The 13,909-nt window shown below is 52.9% G+C and overlaps 8 protein-coding genes across 8 annotated transcripts; 4 read left to right on the top strand and 4 right to left on the bottom strand.

The window, feature by feature from the left end:
- The first annotated feature begins 64 nt into the window (after positions 1-64).
- On the top strand, positions 65-998 carry B0H18DRAFT_965369 (uncharacterized protein). The gene is made up of 3 exons (XM_048043254.1): positions 65-146; positions 197-554; positions 682-998. Exons 1-3 carry the CDS (start codon positions 144-146, stop codon positions 795-797), a joined length of 477 nt encoding a protein of 158 aa, XP_047900891.1. The 5' UTR covers positions 65-143; the 3' UTR covers positions 798-998.
- Positions 948-1,581, bottom strand: B0H18DRAFT_1112267 (NADH dehydrogenase 1 alpha subcomplex assembly factor 3; the record flags this gene model as incomplete). Its single annotated transcript, XM_048032788.1, has 3 exons — positions 948-1,061; positions 1,121-1,221; positions 1,275-1,581. The coding sequence occupies 3 exons, from the start codon at positions 1,579-1,581 to the stop codon at positions 948-950; spliced, it is 522 nt and encodes a 173-aa protein (XP_047900892.1).
- Positions 1,582-1,753: 172 nt separating this feature from the next.
- B0H18DRAFT_965373 (uncharacterized protein) lies at positions 1,754-3,809 on the top strand (the record flags this gene model as incomplete). The annotated part of the gene is made up of 9 exons (XM_048043255.1): positions 1,754-1,813; positions 1,883-2,128; positions 2,182-2,267; positions 2,333-2,410; positions 2,462-2,583; positions 2,641-2,752; positions 2,805-3,170; positions 3,229-3,671; positions 3,733-3,809. Exons 2-9 carry the CDS (start codon positions 1,890-1,892, stop codon positions 3,805-3,807), a joined length of 1,521 nt encoding a protein of 506 aa, XP_047900893.1. The 5' UTR covers positions 1,754-1,813; positions 1,883-1,889.
- A 336-nt stretch (positions 3,810-4,145) lies between these two features.
- On the bottom strand, positions 4,146-5,163 carry B0H18DRAFT_965389 (uncharacterized protein). The gene is made up of 4 exons (XM_048043257.1): positions 4,913-5,163; positions 4,782-4,844; positions 4,468-4,719; positions 4,146-4,438 (listed from the first exon to the last, which is right to left on the bottom strand). Exons 1-4 carry the CDS (start codon positions 5,103-5,105, stop codon positions 4,308-4,310), a joined length of 639 nt encoding a protein of 212 aa, XP_047900894.1. The 5' UTR covers positions 5,106-5,163; the 3' UTR covers positions 4,146-4,307.
- Positions 5,164-6,379: 1,216 nt separating this feature from the next.
- On the top strand, positions 6,380-7,339 carry B0H18DRAFT_2504 (uncharacterized protein). The gene is made up of 3 exons (XM_048037283.1): positions 6,380-6,768; positions 6,835-7,077; positions 7,158-7,339. The coding sequence occupies exons 1-3, from the start codon at positions 6,486-6,488 to the stop codon at positions 7,253-7,255; spliced, it is 624 nt and encodes a 207-aa protein (XP_047900895.1). The 5' UTR covers positions 6,380-6,485; the 3' UTR covers positions 7,256-7,339.
- Positions 7,340-8,132: 793 nt separating this feature from the next.
- On the top strand, positions 8,133-8,726 carry B0H18DRAFT_965396 (small secreted protein). Its single transcript, XM_048043258.1, has 4 exons — positions 8,133-8,241; positions 8,300-8,373; positions 8,426-8,509; positions 8,566-8,726. The coding sequence occupies exons 1-4, from the start codon at positions 8,208-8,210 to the stop codon at positions 8,629-8,631; spliced, it is 258 nt and encodes an 85-aa protein (XP_047900896.1). The 5' UTR covers positions 8,133-8,207; the 3' UTR covers positions 8,632-8,726.
- Positions 8,727-10,381, bottom strand: B0H18DRAFT_965400 (Lipoyltransferase and lipoate-protein ligase). The gene is made up of 8 exons (XM_048043259.1): positions 10,128-10,381; positions 9,900-10,071; positions 9,694-9,843; positions 9,501-9,608; positions 9,304-9,444; positions 9,178-9,249; positions 9,042-9,116; positions 8,727-8,982 (listed from the first exon to the last, which is right to left on the bottom strand). The coding sequence occupies exons 1-8, from the start codon at positions 10,319-10,321 to the stop codon at positions 8,752-8,754; spliced, it is 1,143 nt and encodes a 380-aa protein (XP_047900897.1). The 5' UTR covers positions 10,322-10,381; the 3' UTR covers positions 8,727-8,751.
- Positions 10,382-10,658: 277 nt separating this feature from the next.
- B0H18DRAFT_965403 (alcohol oxidase) lies at positions 10,659-13,297 on the bottom strand. The gene is made up of 16 exons (XM_048043260.1): positions 13,236-13,297; positions 13,013-13,090; positions 12,894-12,963; positions 12,766-12,842; positions 12,650-12,708; positions 12,554-12,592; positions 12,359-12,427; positions 12,124-12,302; positions 11,924-12,066; positions 11,792-11,870; positions 11,424-11,733; positions 11,223-11,364; positions 11,080-11,163; positions 10,884-11,021; positions 10,724-10,822; positions 10,659-10,681 (listed from the first exon to the last, which is right to left on the bottom strand). Exons 2-15 carry the CDS (start codon positions 13,047-13,049, stop codon positions 10,725-10,727), a joined length of 1,524 nt encoding a protein of 507 aa, XP_047900898.1. The 5' UTR covers positions 13,050-13,090; positions 13,236-13,297; the 3' UTR covers positions 10,659-10,681; position 10,724.
- Positions 13,298-13,909: the final 612 nt, after the last annotated feature.

Raw genomic sequence — 13,909 nt, forward strand, 5'->3', positions numbered from 1 at the left:
TCCCGTTCGTCCGAAAGCGGGACGCACGCCGGGCGCTAGGAACGTGGGCGCTTGCACGCGTTCGCTGCATTGTAGTCGACCGCAAGCACGACGCGTCCGACCGTGTACTATACCACGGAAACTCGCATCTCTGCGTCCACATCATGGTACGTGTGCTGGACTTGTACGCTATGTGCGCTGACTGACTTGGCTTTAGCCACCGAGAGCTCAGCCCAAGGCATACGTTCTGCCGCTGAAGACACATAAGCTCACTGTCTTGCTGACGGCATCCTTGAACGATACCATCGGTACGATCAAGAAGGATGCTCTGACAGCACTCAAGGCACCTGTCTTGAATGCACCGAACCCATATCCTGAGTCCGTAATGGATGTCGACGAGACTCAGGATTGGACCGTGCCCACCGTCACTAGCGTGAAAGACTTCGAGCTGTGCAGAGCGATCAAAGAACGAGGACGACCTACTGGCCAATACGTTCTTCTCGAGGGCGACATGCAAGTTAGAAACTGTCTCACGAATTGGGAAGTGTTGTACGTGCAGTTTAAAGACAACAATGGTGAGTCCTAGAAGTGCGATACGCGGTTGTGGCTATATGCCGTACACTCGATCATATACGCTGTACCGTCTATCCACCTGCGGTTCTCGTTACAAAGGCCCCTCATTCACGACATCTCGACTTCCAGGCGAGCTGTTACCTGTACAAGTGTCCACTCCGGCACTGCTGGATGAGGAAGACGAAGAAGCCGAACTTGCAGCGGCGAGGAAAGGAAAACGCAAAGCGCCACCAGAAGACGAGTAGAAAGCTCGACTGTGCTGTGCTGCATGCTTTCTGTGTTTCTCGGATTCTTCCTCTTGTAGTCAAGTGTTGTAGCCCAAATAGTATCGTCGTCGAGCTCATGCGTTTTTGTCTGTGGGCCGTGGCGCACCCTTAAAGGCGTCCGAGACGTATTCATTGTGATGGCGGACTCCGCCATGGTCGTGCGGTCGCTCCCAACGGCAAAAGGGCTGCCGCAACCTGCCGGCCCTCCTCAGCCAGCATGTTGTAGGTCGAGCATGCGTTCCACTTCATTCGTGGCACAACCCTTCAACACGCAAAAAACAAGCAAGGGAGAACGAGCGTACAGTGTCCATAACGTCAACTTGTATGCCGAGGGAACTGATGTATTGCCTGAGCATAGGCGGCACAAACGCGACCTTCTTTCCAGTACCGAACAGCAAGAGTTCTGTGTCGAAAGTTTAATAGGCAAATCGAGAACGACAGTCAACGTATACGCACCAGGTTTCGGTACGACAACGTCGAAGATCCCGAAATGCTTCTTGTCCCATCCTTCCCACTGCTTCTCTGGAACATCCCATAGGAAGACCTTACCGTCCAAGAAAATGGACGCGCCGGGGATGATGAGTCCGTCTGCTAATTCGATGCCTTCGTTCGTTATGGTCTTGACTTGAACTGTGGGACTGGGACCGCCCGCGAGCATATTGCTGAAGCCTCCACCTTCATTGCGACGCAGAGAGGAGGAATGCAGGGGGCGAGACTTTGCGCCTTGCCTGCAGGCCGCGTTCGCGAGCAGTCGAAATGACATGACGAACGATGTAGTAGACGCCAGAGGCGCGCTGTATTCAGTGAACATTTGAATGCTCGACTACAATCACTGTGATAGCATCAGTGAATCAGTATTGAGTTCAGTAAGTATGGTAACTGAGTAAATAAACACATTCGTCACAAACTGGTAAGTCGTGCGTTTGTGGCTGCTTAGAATAGGTTCACCGTGACCACCACCACCTGGGCCACTGACGTTGGACTGTAACCATCCCGTACGCACTGGGATCCCGCCCTCCGTGCTCAGCTTGCTCTTACTACTTGAATCGCGACGTCCATTGAAGTGCAACAATGGCCGGTGCTTCTGCAGCAGATGTTCGAAGCATACTGTCCCTACCTACCCCTTCCACACCAGGCCCTTCTCAGCCTCGTAGGACTCCTGGTACGGCTGAAAAGACTCGCAAGCCCGAGGGTATCTCAAGAGAATTGTACTCGCTGATCGGTCCGTCCGCTCCAACACTTACGGTCCAACTTGCAAAACCTCGATTGAAGCAGAAGCCTAACCTCGGCGGTGGCGGTCGAGTGAAATGGTGAGACTTCCAGGCTGCGGCGTCCCTATACCACCTCTGACAGCATATTCCAGGGAGTGGAGGTCGTTCAACAATGGCGCTCGGGACGACAAACTGGAACTTTTCCACTGGGTTAAGGCTGGGACAGATCCTGAGGCTGGTATGCATTCCGCTCTTTGTATGCAGCGTTTTCTCCTTCACAGCGAGCCGCCTGTGATCTGTCAGACTACCCTTTCGCGAAATATAACGTCCAGCCGATGTCTTATGTCTACTCCCAAGATGAATATACGCGGCTTCTCGAAGGTAAGCCGAGACCGTCTAACATCGGGTCGCGGCCAAATGTCCACCATGCAGACAAGGACTGGACAAAGGATGAAACGGACTATCTATTCGGCCTCGTGAAGGACTATGACGCAAGGTGGTACATCGTGCACGACCGCTATGAGTACGAGGGCGGACCTGAGAGAAGTATGGAGGTACGTCTGCGTCCGTCCCACGCTTCTTGCGCGAGGAACATCTTATCGTATTCGAAGGACTTGAAAGATCGCTACTATAGCGTCTGTCGCAAACTTGTCAGGAACCGGCCTTGGGCTGGCGATGAAGCGAGCAAGGCGCAGCTCATCACCAGCCTCACCTTTGACAAGGGTGCGCGGCCATTATCCTCCCCCCGTCTGCCGTCCCGCTGACAGTGTCGCAGATCGCGAGGTGACACGTAAGAAGTACATTGCGAGCCTCGAGACCCGAACACCACAGCAGAAAGCCGAAGAGGATGCCCTCTACATCGAGCTGAAGCGACTAGAACAAGGCGAGCGACGTTTCAAGCGGGACAGAGAGGAGCTACTCAGGACCGTGCTCGGGATTGAGTCCGGGCTAGTGGACCTCCCGATCGAGGAGGACGGTTTGAACTCTGCCACCGTCGATACGAGGAAGAAAAAGAAGGGACAAATGAGCGCCACGGCCGAACCGGAAACGCCTGCATCGTCAACGTCGAATGCACCCAACGTCATCTCGCTCGGTCAACCTCAGACCAAGAAGTCCCAGTCGGCGAGTTCTGCGAGATACGGTAGGTCAATTGTGACCATTGGCACGCGCCGTGTCGGTTGAATGCTCCTGTACGTTAGACGCGACGCACTGCATACAACGCACCGAAGTCCCTGCAACGACTTCTACCACCACCAAGTCCGCTCATGTGCCAGTGTACCTCAGGTCGTACAAGCTGCCACAGTCAAAGTCGCCGTCAGCTGCGAAAGTCGCCCAGGTACTAGGGGAGCTGGGCATATCCCACACGCGCCTCGTCATGCCCACTCGAGAGAACTGCGCGCAACTCGAGAACCTTCAGGAGGCAGCCACGGCTCTGGTCGACACGAAGAAAGTCGTCGACAAGGTGGAGCAAGATATCCGCATCATGAAAGCTCGACTGGGCCAGCAGGAGTCCGGAGGAGGCGAGGAGGGTGACGCAGCACCCACGCCGATGGACGTAGACGACGGAAACGATGCGGAAGGTGAAGTCGACGGCAGGGCTCAGAGTGTCGTCAGCACGCGGAGCACGAGAAGCCGGAGACCTGTAAGTCATCGCTCTTCTCTGTATTGCATCCTGCTTTATGCTTGTGCCATATTGCTCACAGTCTCGCCGTTCAATGTCGATCTCATCCGTGGATACGTCGGCGACCGGTGCTGTCAAGAGGCAAAAGCGCGGGTGATCTGTCCCAGTGTAGCTCCCAAGCCCTCGTATGCTTTTGCTGCTGATAGTCGATTGCGTGCTGTTGCTGGGCGGTTATATCAGTCATGGTGACTGAGTGTAAATGGTGAGATGGCTATTGATTGTAATCTTAGAACCCATCTGGCTGCACAGGAATATTGCCATAAAAGTAAAGATGACTTGCCTGTGTTTTCCAAGTGCCTATCAAGCCAACACTTGTCATAGTGGTTCAGAACTGAACTGGATGGCAGGTCCCTGTTTGCTGAGGATCCCTACTAGGCTACTATTGATTCATGAGTGTGCAAACTATCACATGCAGGTATCTCAATATGGAGCAGTGGTACTTGTGAGAAAGCCCTACAGCAACATAAGGCAATAAGCTGATCTGCCAATACCATGGCAACAGCATATATACAAAGGCTGAGGAAAACACTATGTTACAGACGTACTGGGCCATGATCAGAGCCTGTCAGTTGTAACTAGTGCACTACACTAATGCCTCTACTCTGAGTCATCAAGTGGTTCCAGGCAGTAATTCAGCATCTCATCCAACTTCAACCTGAACCTGTCACTAAACAATGAAACCCACCCACGCCGGAAGACATCAACTGCAAGGGCATCATAGCCCCCCGCTTCTCCATCATGTACACCTCATTCCCACGCACTGCAATGCCTAGGAGCCATCCATTCCATCTCTCTCCAGCTTGATCTATGTAGCCACCCAGTTGTTGTACCACTGCATCATAGGTTGCCTTTGGGTTTGACAGTGATGCTACTTCAACTACGACTCGGATGAGGTCACCCTGTATGTCAGGTTGGGGGTTAAAGTTGGGATCCTGAGCATCTTCAGGTGTACCCCAGTATTGATCAATGTCAAAATCAGGATACAATTTGCCATCTGTTACTTCATAGCCTAGAACAGCAGCATGCCTTGTCAGATCAACTGTCAGCTATAGCACAATTGTGCATACATACCATGGGAGTCAACTGAACCCATAGAGATGTCCCCTAGGTCAGTGCCATAATCTTCTTGTGGTTCTGGTACCAGGAAAGTTGTGTCTCAATGATACTTGATGTAGGCATTGGTAGCAATCAATAGAGCATACCTGGTTCCTCTGCACGGAGTAAAGCCTGGGGTTTCACAAGAAAATGAGCTGATGGGAACTTATGACCTTGGAGATAAGCATTCAGGGGACCATAGGCTTGATGCTGATGCTGGGGTGGTTGTTGCTTCCATGAATCAAGGCGTCTCTGGAGAGCTCCAGGCAGGTCTGCATTGAGATCAAATCTTGCTGCCATGCTGTATGGAGGTTATGAGGAGGTGAATATAGTACTTGTAAGACTTGAGAGTTGGGAGCTGCCAGTGCTTGGGGAACCAGCTGGACCACACACTCTTTTATATGTGAAGTACCACAACCATAACAATGGCCAAAACAGCCAACAATAGTGATGGCCAACTTGAACAATAAATATAGCAACAATAATGGTGGTCAACAATAACAGTGGTCACAGTATCAGTTTCAGCCAAGTCTGCGAGGCTGGAACAAGCGCCCAGCCAAGTGACCAGTGAAAGCCAACTTTATTCTTTGTCTCATACCCATCCGTGCAGATACAGTCGCACCCCACCATCTACACATCTGGGGCATTTCCTGTCATGCGGCACACCCCCATACAATTAGCGCCTGAAGCGCCCACGTGTAACGGTCACATCAGCTTCGCGTGCCTGGGCCCGAGATCCCACCGTTCGATCATTTCCTTTTACGGAGTGCAACATCGCTCCTGCGCTCCGTCTCGCTTGCGTGGATACCAATTCCGCCCCTGGGCAGGGTGAATGCTCCTCATGGCATCTCTTATAATCTATGCCTAAACACAAGGAAAACACACTGTCTCCTCTCATTGCATGATAGAAGGGAAGTCGGTACAGTGCCCGTAAGATAGTGTCTTGTCTCCAAGTCATTTGGTAAACTTATATGACTCCAGCAAAGAAGAATTATTGTGCTTGTGGTGTAGCGGTTATGGTGGTGCAGTAGTCATTTGGTGCTGCGCGGGTTCGAGTCTCACGGTTGAATTCCTTTTTGCGGCGTGGTACTGTCCGATTTTACTGCATGGCCTGCAGGAATGTTTACTCTGTGTATACAAACACTGGTACCACGCAAAAACCATGTATGCACGTCGAGACGGAGCGAGGGAGCGATGCAGAGACAGCGCAGGAGCGACATAGCACTCTGTAAAAGGAAATGATCGAACGGTGGCCCGTGGGATCTCGGACCCAGGCACGCAAAGCTGATGTGACCGTTACACGTGGGCGCTAAATGTATTGGGGGGTGCGCCGCATGAAATGCCCCAGACGTGTAGACGGTGCGGTGGTGGAGGGTGACTGTATCTGCACGGATGGGTACGAGACAAGGACAACCGTACATACTCGGCTTGTCCGGCGGACATCTCATACTGAGATCTGAATTGTCCACTCCTGCGACGAGGCCGGAACATAACAGCTGTCAACAACACCGGCGGCCAACAATAACAACAATAATGACAGTTAACAATAATAATAACAATGATCACCACAATAACGACAGCCATGATATAAGCCACTAGAGCTCAGTGCTCCGACTACCACGCAGGATCCCGCAGTCTCAAGCTACTACATCACTTTCATCCTCTATCATCTATCCCGTAATGAAGAACAAACAATACACCAATACACCGTCTAAATGGTGGTCTGGTTATTATATAAGTGTTGCCGATTTCAAGGATCTCGTCAATTCCATGCCGAAGACAGCTGAACACGTCAGTTGCTTTGCCGGAGTTGGAGAGTTGGATAACACAGAGTCGGGGCCCGCTGACGGGTGGGTATCCGAGGATTTCGACCCTCCTTTCAGAGCATATGTAGTCGCCTGGGGTGGATGGAGAAGTAGAGCGAAGACCGCCAGGGACAAAATGACTATCCTAACCCTTAGGTGTGAGTTATCTCGTGTCAATCCACAAGTCTTGAGCTTGACTAGCGGCCTTATTCGGTGTACATCAGATACCATCAACAGTCCTGATCCCGCTTCCGTCTTTTCAAAGGAAATCAGTGACAAGGACTTGGCATCTGTCTTTCTTCTACTGCCTCAACGAATTCAGAATGAACCCAGGCTTCCCATCTCCACGGAGACCCTCGCTGACCAGCAATGGTTGCAGGCTTTGGGAGACCTGGTAAGCAAGTTTGGCGGGCATCTAGACAAGGAAAAGTTCAAATTCGGATGGGAGTCGGATGTTACACTATTCGGTTCGTACAACCAATGATGGACCCGTACGCCGTCTCATTATGTGCGCTCGGACCTGTGTCTAATACTCTGGAGAATCTAGACCTCATTCTCGGATTGTTGTCCCGGGCCGCGCACCCATACCTAGACAGTAATTTGAAACTGAGCGTCCTTGTAGTGATACCACAATCTCAGAACTGATTTTGCTGCGTTGACGTCCAACTGGTCATTCAAACCTGCATGCCTCGATCAATTCATTGATGTATACCGACCGATAATGACGCCACAGCGCACGCAATGATTCTGAAGTTGTGCTGAACTGTCTAGGCCGGAAAGTGAGTGACCTGGTTCAATGCAGAGCAAGCTTAATGTTCTCTCAGACCCTGTATTATCTACGGGGCATCGTCGCGTTGATGAAAACGGATTGTAGAAAGTTGCCCGGAGGAGACCTACCTATGGCATATGCGGCACGGCACCCCATCACTCTGGATAGCTTGTTTCAAGTTGATCCTGGAGGCTCGACTGTGAAGGTGGTTGGGGCGCGAGCATTCTCCTTTGAGGACCTCACGAGGAGCTGACAGTCTTCGAAATCGTCATCGCACTAAGTTCTCAACCTCTCGCACCGCAGTTCTTAGTGTTGGTATCATGGACGGCAAAATAACGATCAAGCGTCGGTGGCATACAGTCGCTTCAGTCCTCACCGAAGGCGTCGGTAAATCAGGTTGCACCTCCACGAGGGCGTCGGGAGTGCCTGGGGCTCGACAGACATGTACGGGCCTTTGTATTGCGACACTACAACATTCAGCGGGCATACGATGCGAATGCCTGTCTTTGAGAGTGAGGTATGCGCATGCCAGTGTGGTATAACAACTTGTTATGTCAATCACCGTAGTAAGGCGACATCAATCCGAGTCGGCCCCGCTCAGTCAACAGGGTCAAATGTAGGGTATGCCAGTACAGGAGACGGCGATCTATAGCCAGAATCACTGCCAGTCCTATGTCAATATGTATTGTCAGTCAGTGCATAACTTGGAATTAACAGAAGTGACAGTATCGTGACAGTCACGCTGTCCCTGCTCACATTCGTTCCCGAACGCACGCCGTCCGCGTCAACAACGACGTCGACGCACAGAATCATCGCAGTCAGCCCAATATGCCTGTCCCATGGGAAGCCCTCATTCCCTTCGGTAACTCTTCCAGATGCATAGCCAAGGCTATGTGTTGCTCACGAAGTCTATCTGCCAGGCCTGCTCACCACCATGTTCGGTGCGGCGGGGACGCTACTGAATATCTCTAAGCGTGCGCAGAACCAAGGGAAGGTGCGTAGGCCTTCAAGAGCTGACTTCAGAGGGTGTCTGAGTATGTGTGTAGCCTCCCAGATATCATATAGATCCGTGGGACGAGATGTTGATGGAGCGGGACAAGCGGTTGACGGGGCACATACGAGGGCAGACGGTGCGCCTGCATTTCAATCCTGACCACTCGCAGTGTCTTATTGTGCGCATCTGCAGTCGAATCCTGTGGCACCCGAAGACTTTGCCATCAACAGCGTGTGGTACACAGAAAGGACGCGGTAGATGCGAGCCTTGTCCTATCCTCATTTCGAACCTTGCTTTCGTGTACACTCCTCCATTCTCTGCGATGCAGTAAACCAGAACAGACCATCGTCAAATGCTACTGTTTGAGGAGACACGCCACTAAGTGATCGGTTGACTGTCCATCTCCGCCCGCAACCACTTCCACACCTCTTCTAGAGCTCCGTTGTGCGCCTCGGGCCCCAAAGCGTTCTCGTCCACGAAGCCATACTTCTGCTGTTCAAGCTTCTTACTCAACGCGGTCAACTGCTTGTCCAGTTCGGAGTCCACCCAGTCCGGCACAGAGAAAGCACAAGATACTATCGCACCGTGTTTCGATTCTATCATGGCAGTCTGGCGTAGTGTCGAATCATAAGCGGCCAATACCCAGGTCAAAGAGGATTATCGCTCACCAGCTTTCCCCATGCAAATGTGCGGGCTACGTTATGGAAGAATTGTGGTGTCTGACCGTATGCCCAGTCCCACCTCTGAGACGTTCAATCAGTTCGTACATCGGCTGTTCAAGCTCGCATTCATTATGTGACGCACCGGTAATTCGCCCATGCCATTCCGGATGTACTCTATGCTCTTAGCGTCTTCGCTCTCCTCGACTATCCGGATCTGCAGGAGCCATTAGCTACCCAGGCACTTCTAGATGTGCATTGGTCGGCGTACCTCCTCGTCAATGTCATATTCCCTACGAAAAGCAGCAACGGCGGCGGTTACGAAGCGTTCATGGCTGACTTGCGGGTTGAAGTGCTGCAAGTTGCGCACAGGCGAGCGTACCGACGCCACGCCTTTCGTTTGCATCGTGTCCTGCCGTCGATCAGATCAGGGAGCCAAATGTGCACGCCAGCCATATCACAGCTAACCTTGCTGACGCGCAGTAAGTCGCCTAGTAAGTCCAGCCTCGTGGATATGAGCATTGTGCCATGGTGGTACGCTCGGTTGTTTACAATCTTGTACGCAGAGCCTGAGACGTATCAAACGGGAGAAACCCACGTTAGCCTGGAGCTCCCGTGCAGCAAGAACATACGCTTACAGCGTACGAGGAACTCGACTTATCTTGTATTGACCGACGCAGATGTCATTCCGGTCGTTCACACACGCGTCGACACCCAACGAGCGGACGGCACCAAGGATCACCTGGGCCGTGGCGTGTCGGTCGAAGGACGTGCGGGGCAGGTGTATCGAGTAGTTCGTGTTCCCCAAGTCCTACACCGTACAAAGTATCACACATCGCACCTACAAACACGATTGTCTGAACGTACATGGTACACTGTGCCCCCGCCGCTCCGTCTCCGAATCCACGGCACGCCCGTTCGGCGAGAAGCCTCCATATTGACCTCTTTCCACGGGTTCTGGTTCCGCCCGATCACCACGCACGGCTCATCGCGGTACACCAGTAGCAGCGGCTCCTTCGGCGGCTTGTGTCTGAACAGCCTTCAGTCAAGCGGGTACGCGTGCGTCCAGCGCGTGTATCTGCGCGGGGCACTCACCAGTCCTCGAGAGAGAGGTTAAAGTACGGGTTGGTGGAGTTTGATACGTAGATGGAGTGGTGCGGGCTGAGAGAGCTGCCGGTCGAGAGTGTGCGAGAGCATGCGCTGCGAAGGCCTTCACTCCTCATGTAGATACTTGTGCGAGCCTGCATAGCGGGTCGTAGCAAGCAGGAATGAGGACGCAAGCACGCCATCTGGACTGGTAATGAAGCCAAACACCAAGAAAGAGCAACGAGGTACAAGGAGAGATATACTATTGGGGATCGCGAATCGAGTCCGACACCTGCTAATTCACGATCACGTGGTAAAACGCGTCCGCGACTCCGCGTCACAGTGGGAGGTTTCAGCGTGAGTCGCTTCGATCTCATTCACGCGTGAATATAACGCGAATGAACGTCCTACTATCATCGTGACACTAGAATGCATTTCAGTGTATGTATATATGCATGGCGACACTCCACACAACATTCTGATTCCACCAACATGCCAAACCATCCGACCCCTTGCCTTCTCACGCCGAAAGTTCATACAACATTCTATTCCAACAATCGTCCTGTGATAAGCTCGTATATGCGTATTGTCGTCTCCTCAGCGGCCTCACGCGCTCAGCTTGAGCGACGCCACGCTCGCCTCGAGGGGGTTGAACTTGCCCTTGATGATGTCCGCGCCCTGCTCTGCGATGCTGTACACACTCGCTGTCCAGCACGCATGTCAGATCACCGTGCGTCCGCGAAGTAGAATGCAAATAGTACTCACCCATCGGGTGCGCAGCGAACAGCAGCGGAACGACAGACAGGTCGACGACGCGGATGTTGTTCGTGCCGTAGACCCTGAGCTCGGGGTCGACGACACCGTTGTGCTCCTTCGGGAGCATCGCGCACGACGAAGCGGCATCTGCAGAGTCAAAAGGCGTCAGGTCTTGTTGTCACTCCGAGGCTGTCTGAACACTCGCGATACGTCGAGCCCATGCACTTCTTGATCCAATCACCGATCTGCGCGTCGTCCTTCACCTGCGGACCCGGATTCAGCTCGTTAACTGGAGGCGCAATACGTCGACGTTAGCCAACACTATTCATGGTATTGTGCTCCACGCACCGATGATGTCCTTCAACGGCGAGACATCCGCCAACTTCCTGATCCACTTGATAGACTCAGTGAATATATCCAAATCGACCTCTTGCTCGAAGTAGTGAGGATCGAACTCGGGCTCCTTGTGCGGGTCTGAGGACGTCGAATGCTATAATCTCACCCCGTCAACTTCCGGTCCACTGCCACGCCGACATACGTGACACTCACGATCGTCCCCCTCGAGAAGCAGTGGTTCATCGCCGCAAAGAACGTTATGTAGCTCTTGCCTTCCGCAGGCGGCGCAGGGCCTGACAAGAAGCCCGGGTAACAGATGATCTCGCAACCCGGCGCGCCCCTCTTGATACGATCGAGCTGAATGTTGTACTGCTCCAACAAACCCGGCGGGAACTTGTCTTTATTCGCCAGGATCTTCGCCTTCGTCCTCTCGTAGATCGTGTCCGCGAGAGGCGAAAGCTGGTGGAGGGATGTGAACGCGAAGCCGATGATGCCTCTCGTGTACAGACCCTCACCAAGGGCGCTGGATGACCTCAGTGTCAGCGAAATTGGATGCCGATTTGGGAGACGCAACAACACACTGGAGGTCTAGGTGTTTGGCATTGTGGGTAGCGTCTCTAAGTAGGTCAATGGTTTCAAAGCCGACGTCCTGCTTGAGTTCTACACGGACCATCAATATTATGCATCAGCACTTAGTATGTATGAACACCTACCCCAGCTGACACCGACGTGCATGTGGTCCTGGATGTTCTCTCCGAGTCCAGGAAGCTCAAGCTTCAGTGGCACACCGATCTTCCCGAGAACGTCCTTGCGGCCGACGCCAGACAGCTCCAGGATATGCGGAGACTTCAATGCACTAGTTAGACCAATACAATTAGGATATTTCCGGGGCAAGATGAGCCTAAGGTGTCACCCAGCAGCTAGGCAGACGTCCTTCTGCGCATTGACGGTGTGCACCTTGCCGTCATATTCAAACTCGACACCGGCAGCATCAAGCTTGCCATTCGGTGCCGGCTGGGTGTTGATGCGCTGGACAGCCGCGTTGATCAAAACCTTGAGGTTCGGTCTGTCCTTGTTGGGGAGGTAGAAAGCCTACATGGCAAACGTCAGTGCCATTTCCTCATGACGACACAACAAGTGAAACTTACAGTCGTGGCGTACGAGCGAACGTGCTTGATCGGGTCGTAAGTGTTGGGGATGAAGGAAACACCTTTGGTCTAGAGACGCGATAATTAAGTCAAGCAGATCCTCCGCGGGCTGTGGAGGACGTACGTCGCCGCTAAGCTATGTTCCGCATACATAGTTACATCGAGAATCTGGTTTAGAAGGCGCGGGAAACTCACTGGGTTTGCAGCCTTGGACAAGCCTGCGTTGAGCAGAGTCTTGTTACAACTCATCAGTAAGAGATCTTCATTTTAATGTCGGTCGATAAAGCCCACCTGAAGCATCGTGCTATCAAGCTCGTCGATCCTGCCGGGATAAGCCAACTTGAGAGGACCTGTAAAGAAAATGAAGTCAATGTCGTGCGCGGTGAGAGGAAAATGGATTTCCTGACCGTCCCGGCCAATTTGCTCAATACTCATGTTGACATAGTCGTTGCGCTTCCTCACTTCCTCACTCGGAGCGATGAAGCTGCGAAGGGCCGTCAGGCAATGAATTCATCACTTTGCTCGCTAAACCTACCCCTCAGTCTTGGCAACGTAGCGCTCGTAGTTCTGCCAGTTCCAACCTGGGTTGCCGAGTTTCTCGAACTCTACGGGACGCGTCAGGATAGGCATAAATATGCGCGTCGGTTGATTCACCGTCAATTTCCTCCTTGGGTGGCTTGGTCCAGCTCATGAAATTGATGCTGGAACTTCCGCCAAGGCCCTTCCCTCTGATTTTACACGAACATCAGTATGTACCTTGACACATACGGACAACTGCAGACCTGAACCAGAAGTAATCCGCGTTGCCAAACTCCTGCCTGGTCTGCAGGGTATAAATGAGAAATCGATCCCCGCCGTGGCAATAACCGTACCGTACCGTCTTGTACACCCACGTCCAATTGGTGTTGGCAAAGTGGCTGCCATATGAGGCGGGACGCACTGAATGGCCTGAGTCTCACGACGTAGCGGACTTTGCGCAGTGCACCCACAGATGCCGGGCTCGTCGAGGTTGGCACCGCCAGCCTCAAGTACGAGGACGGAGACGTCGGGGTCTTCGGATAGCCTGGCAGCCAAAGTCAGGCCGGCCGTTCCTCCACCTGCAGGGACATGTAGGTGAGGTTAAACTCGGATGAAAGTACGACTGACCGCAAACGACATAATCAAAAAATTTGTTGGACACCTGTTCAATAGTGGCGGTCATGGCAGGGCAAGATGGAAATTGGGCGTGTCGGGATGAGGGGACCGACTATATACGATTGCGTGAGGAGGCATTTCCGAGAGTGAATCCGTGCGAGGTGACAGGGCGCAAGTCACTCCCGCACCAGGAATGTTCTACGCCCGTTCCGCATCATAGTGCGGGAAGGTTAGCGAGACAGGTTCGACCCAATCTCGGTCACCTCGATGACTCTTCCGAGCAGACGCACGCCTCGTCATGGAAGAGCCTCTGTGGGTGATAATTATCATCAAAGGCGGTGCGCTGGGCATGCGTACGCACTGAAACATGGCGGGAGAGCAGAGCGCGGGGGGCCAGCGGGGCGACTTGAGGATGGC

This window comes from Fomitopsis serialis (assembly GCF_022376445.1).
Source record: "Fomitopsis serialis strain Sig1Antser10 chromosome Unknown B0H18scaffold_1, whole genome shotgun sequence".
NCBI classification, from domain to species: domain Eukaryota; kingdom Fungi; phylum Basidiomycota; class Agaricomycetes; order Polyporales; family Fomitopsidaceae; genus Fomitopsis; species Fomitopsis serialis.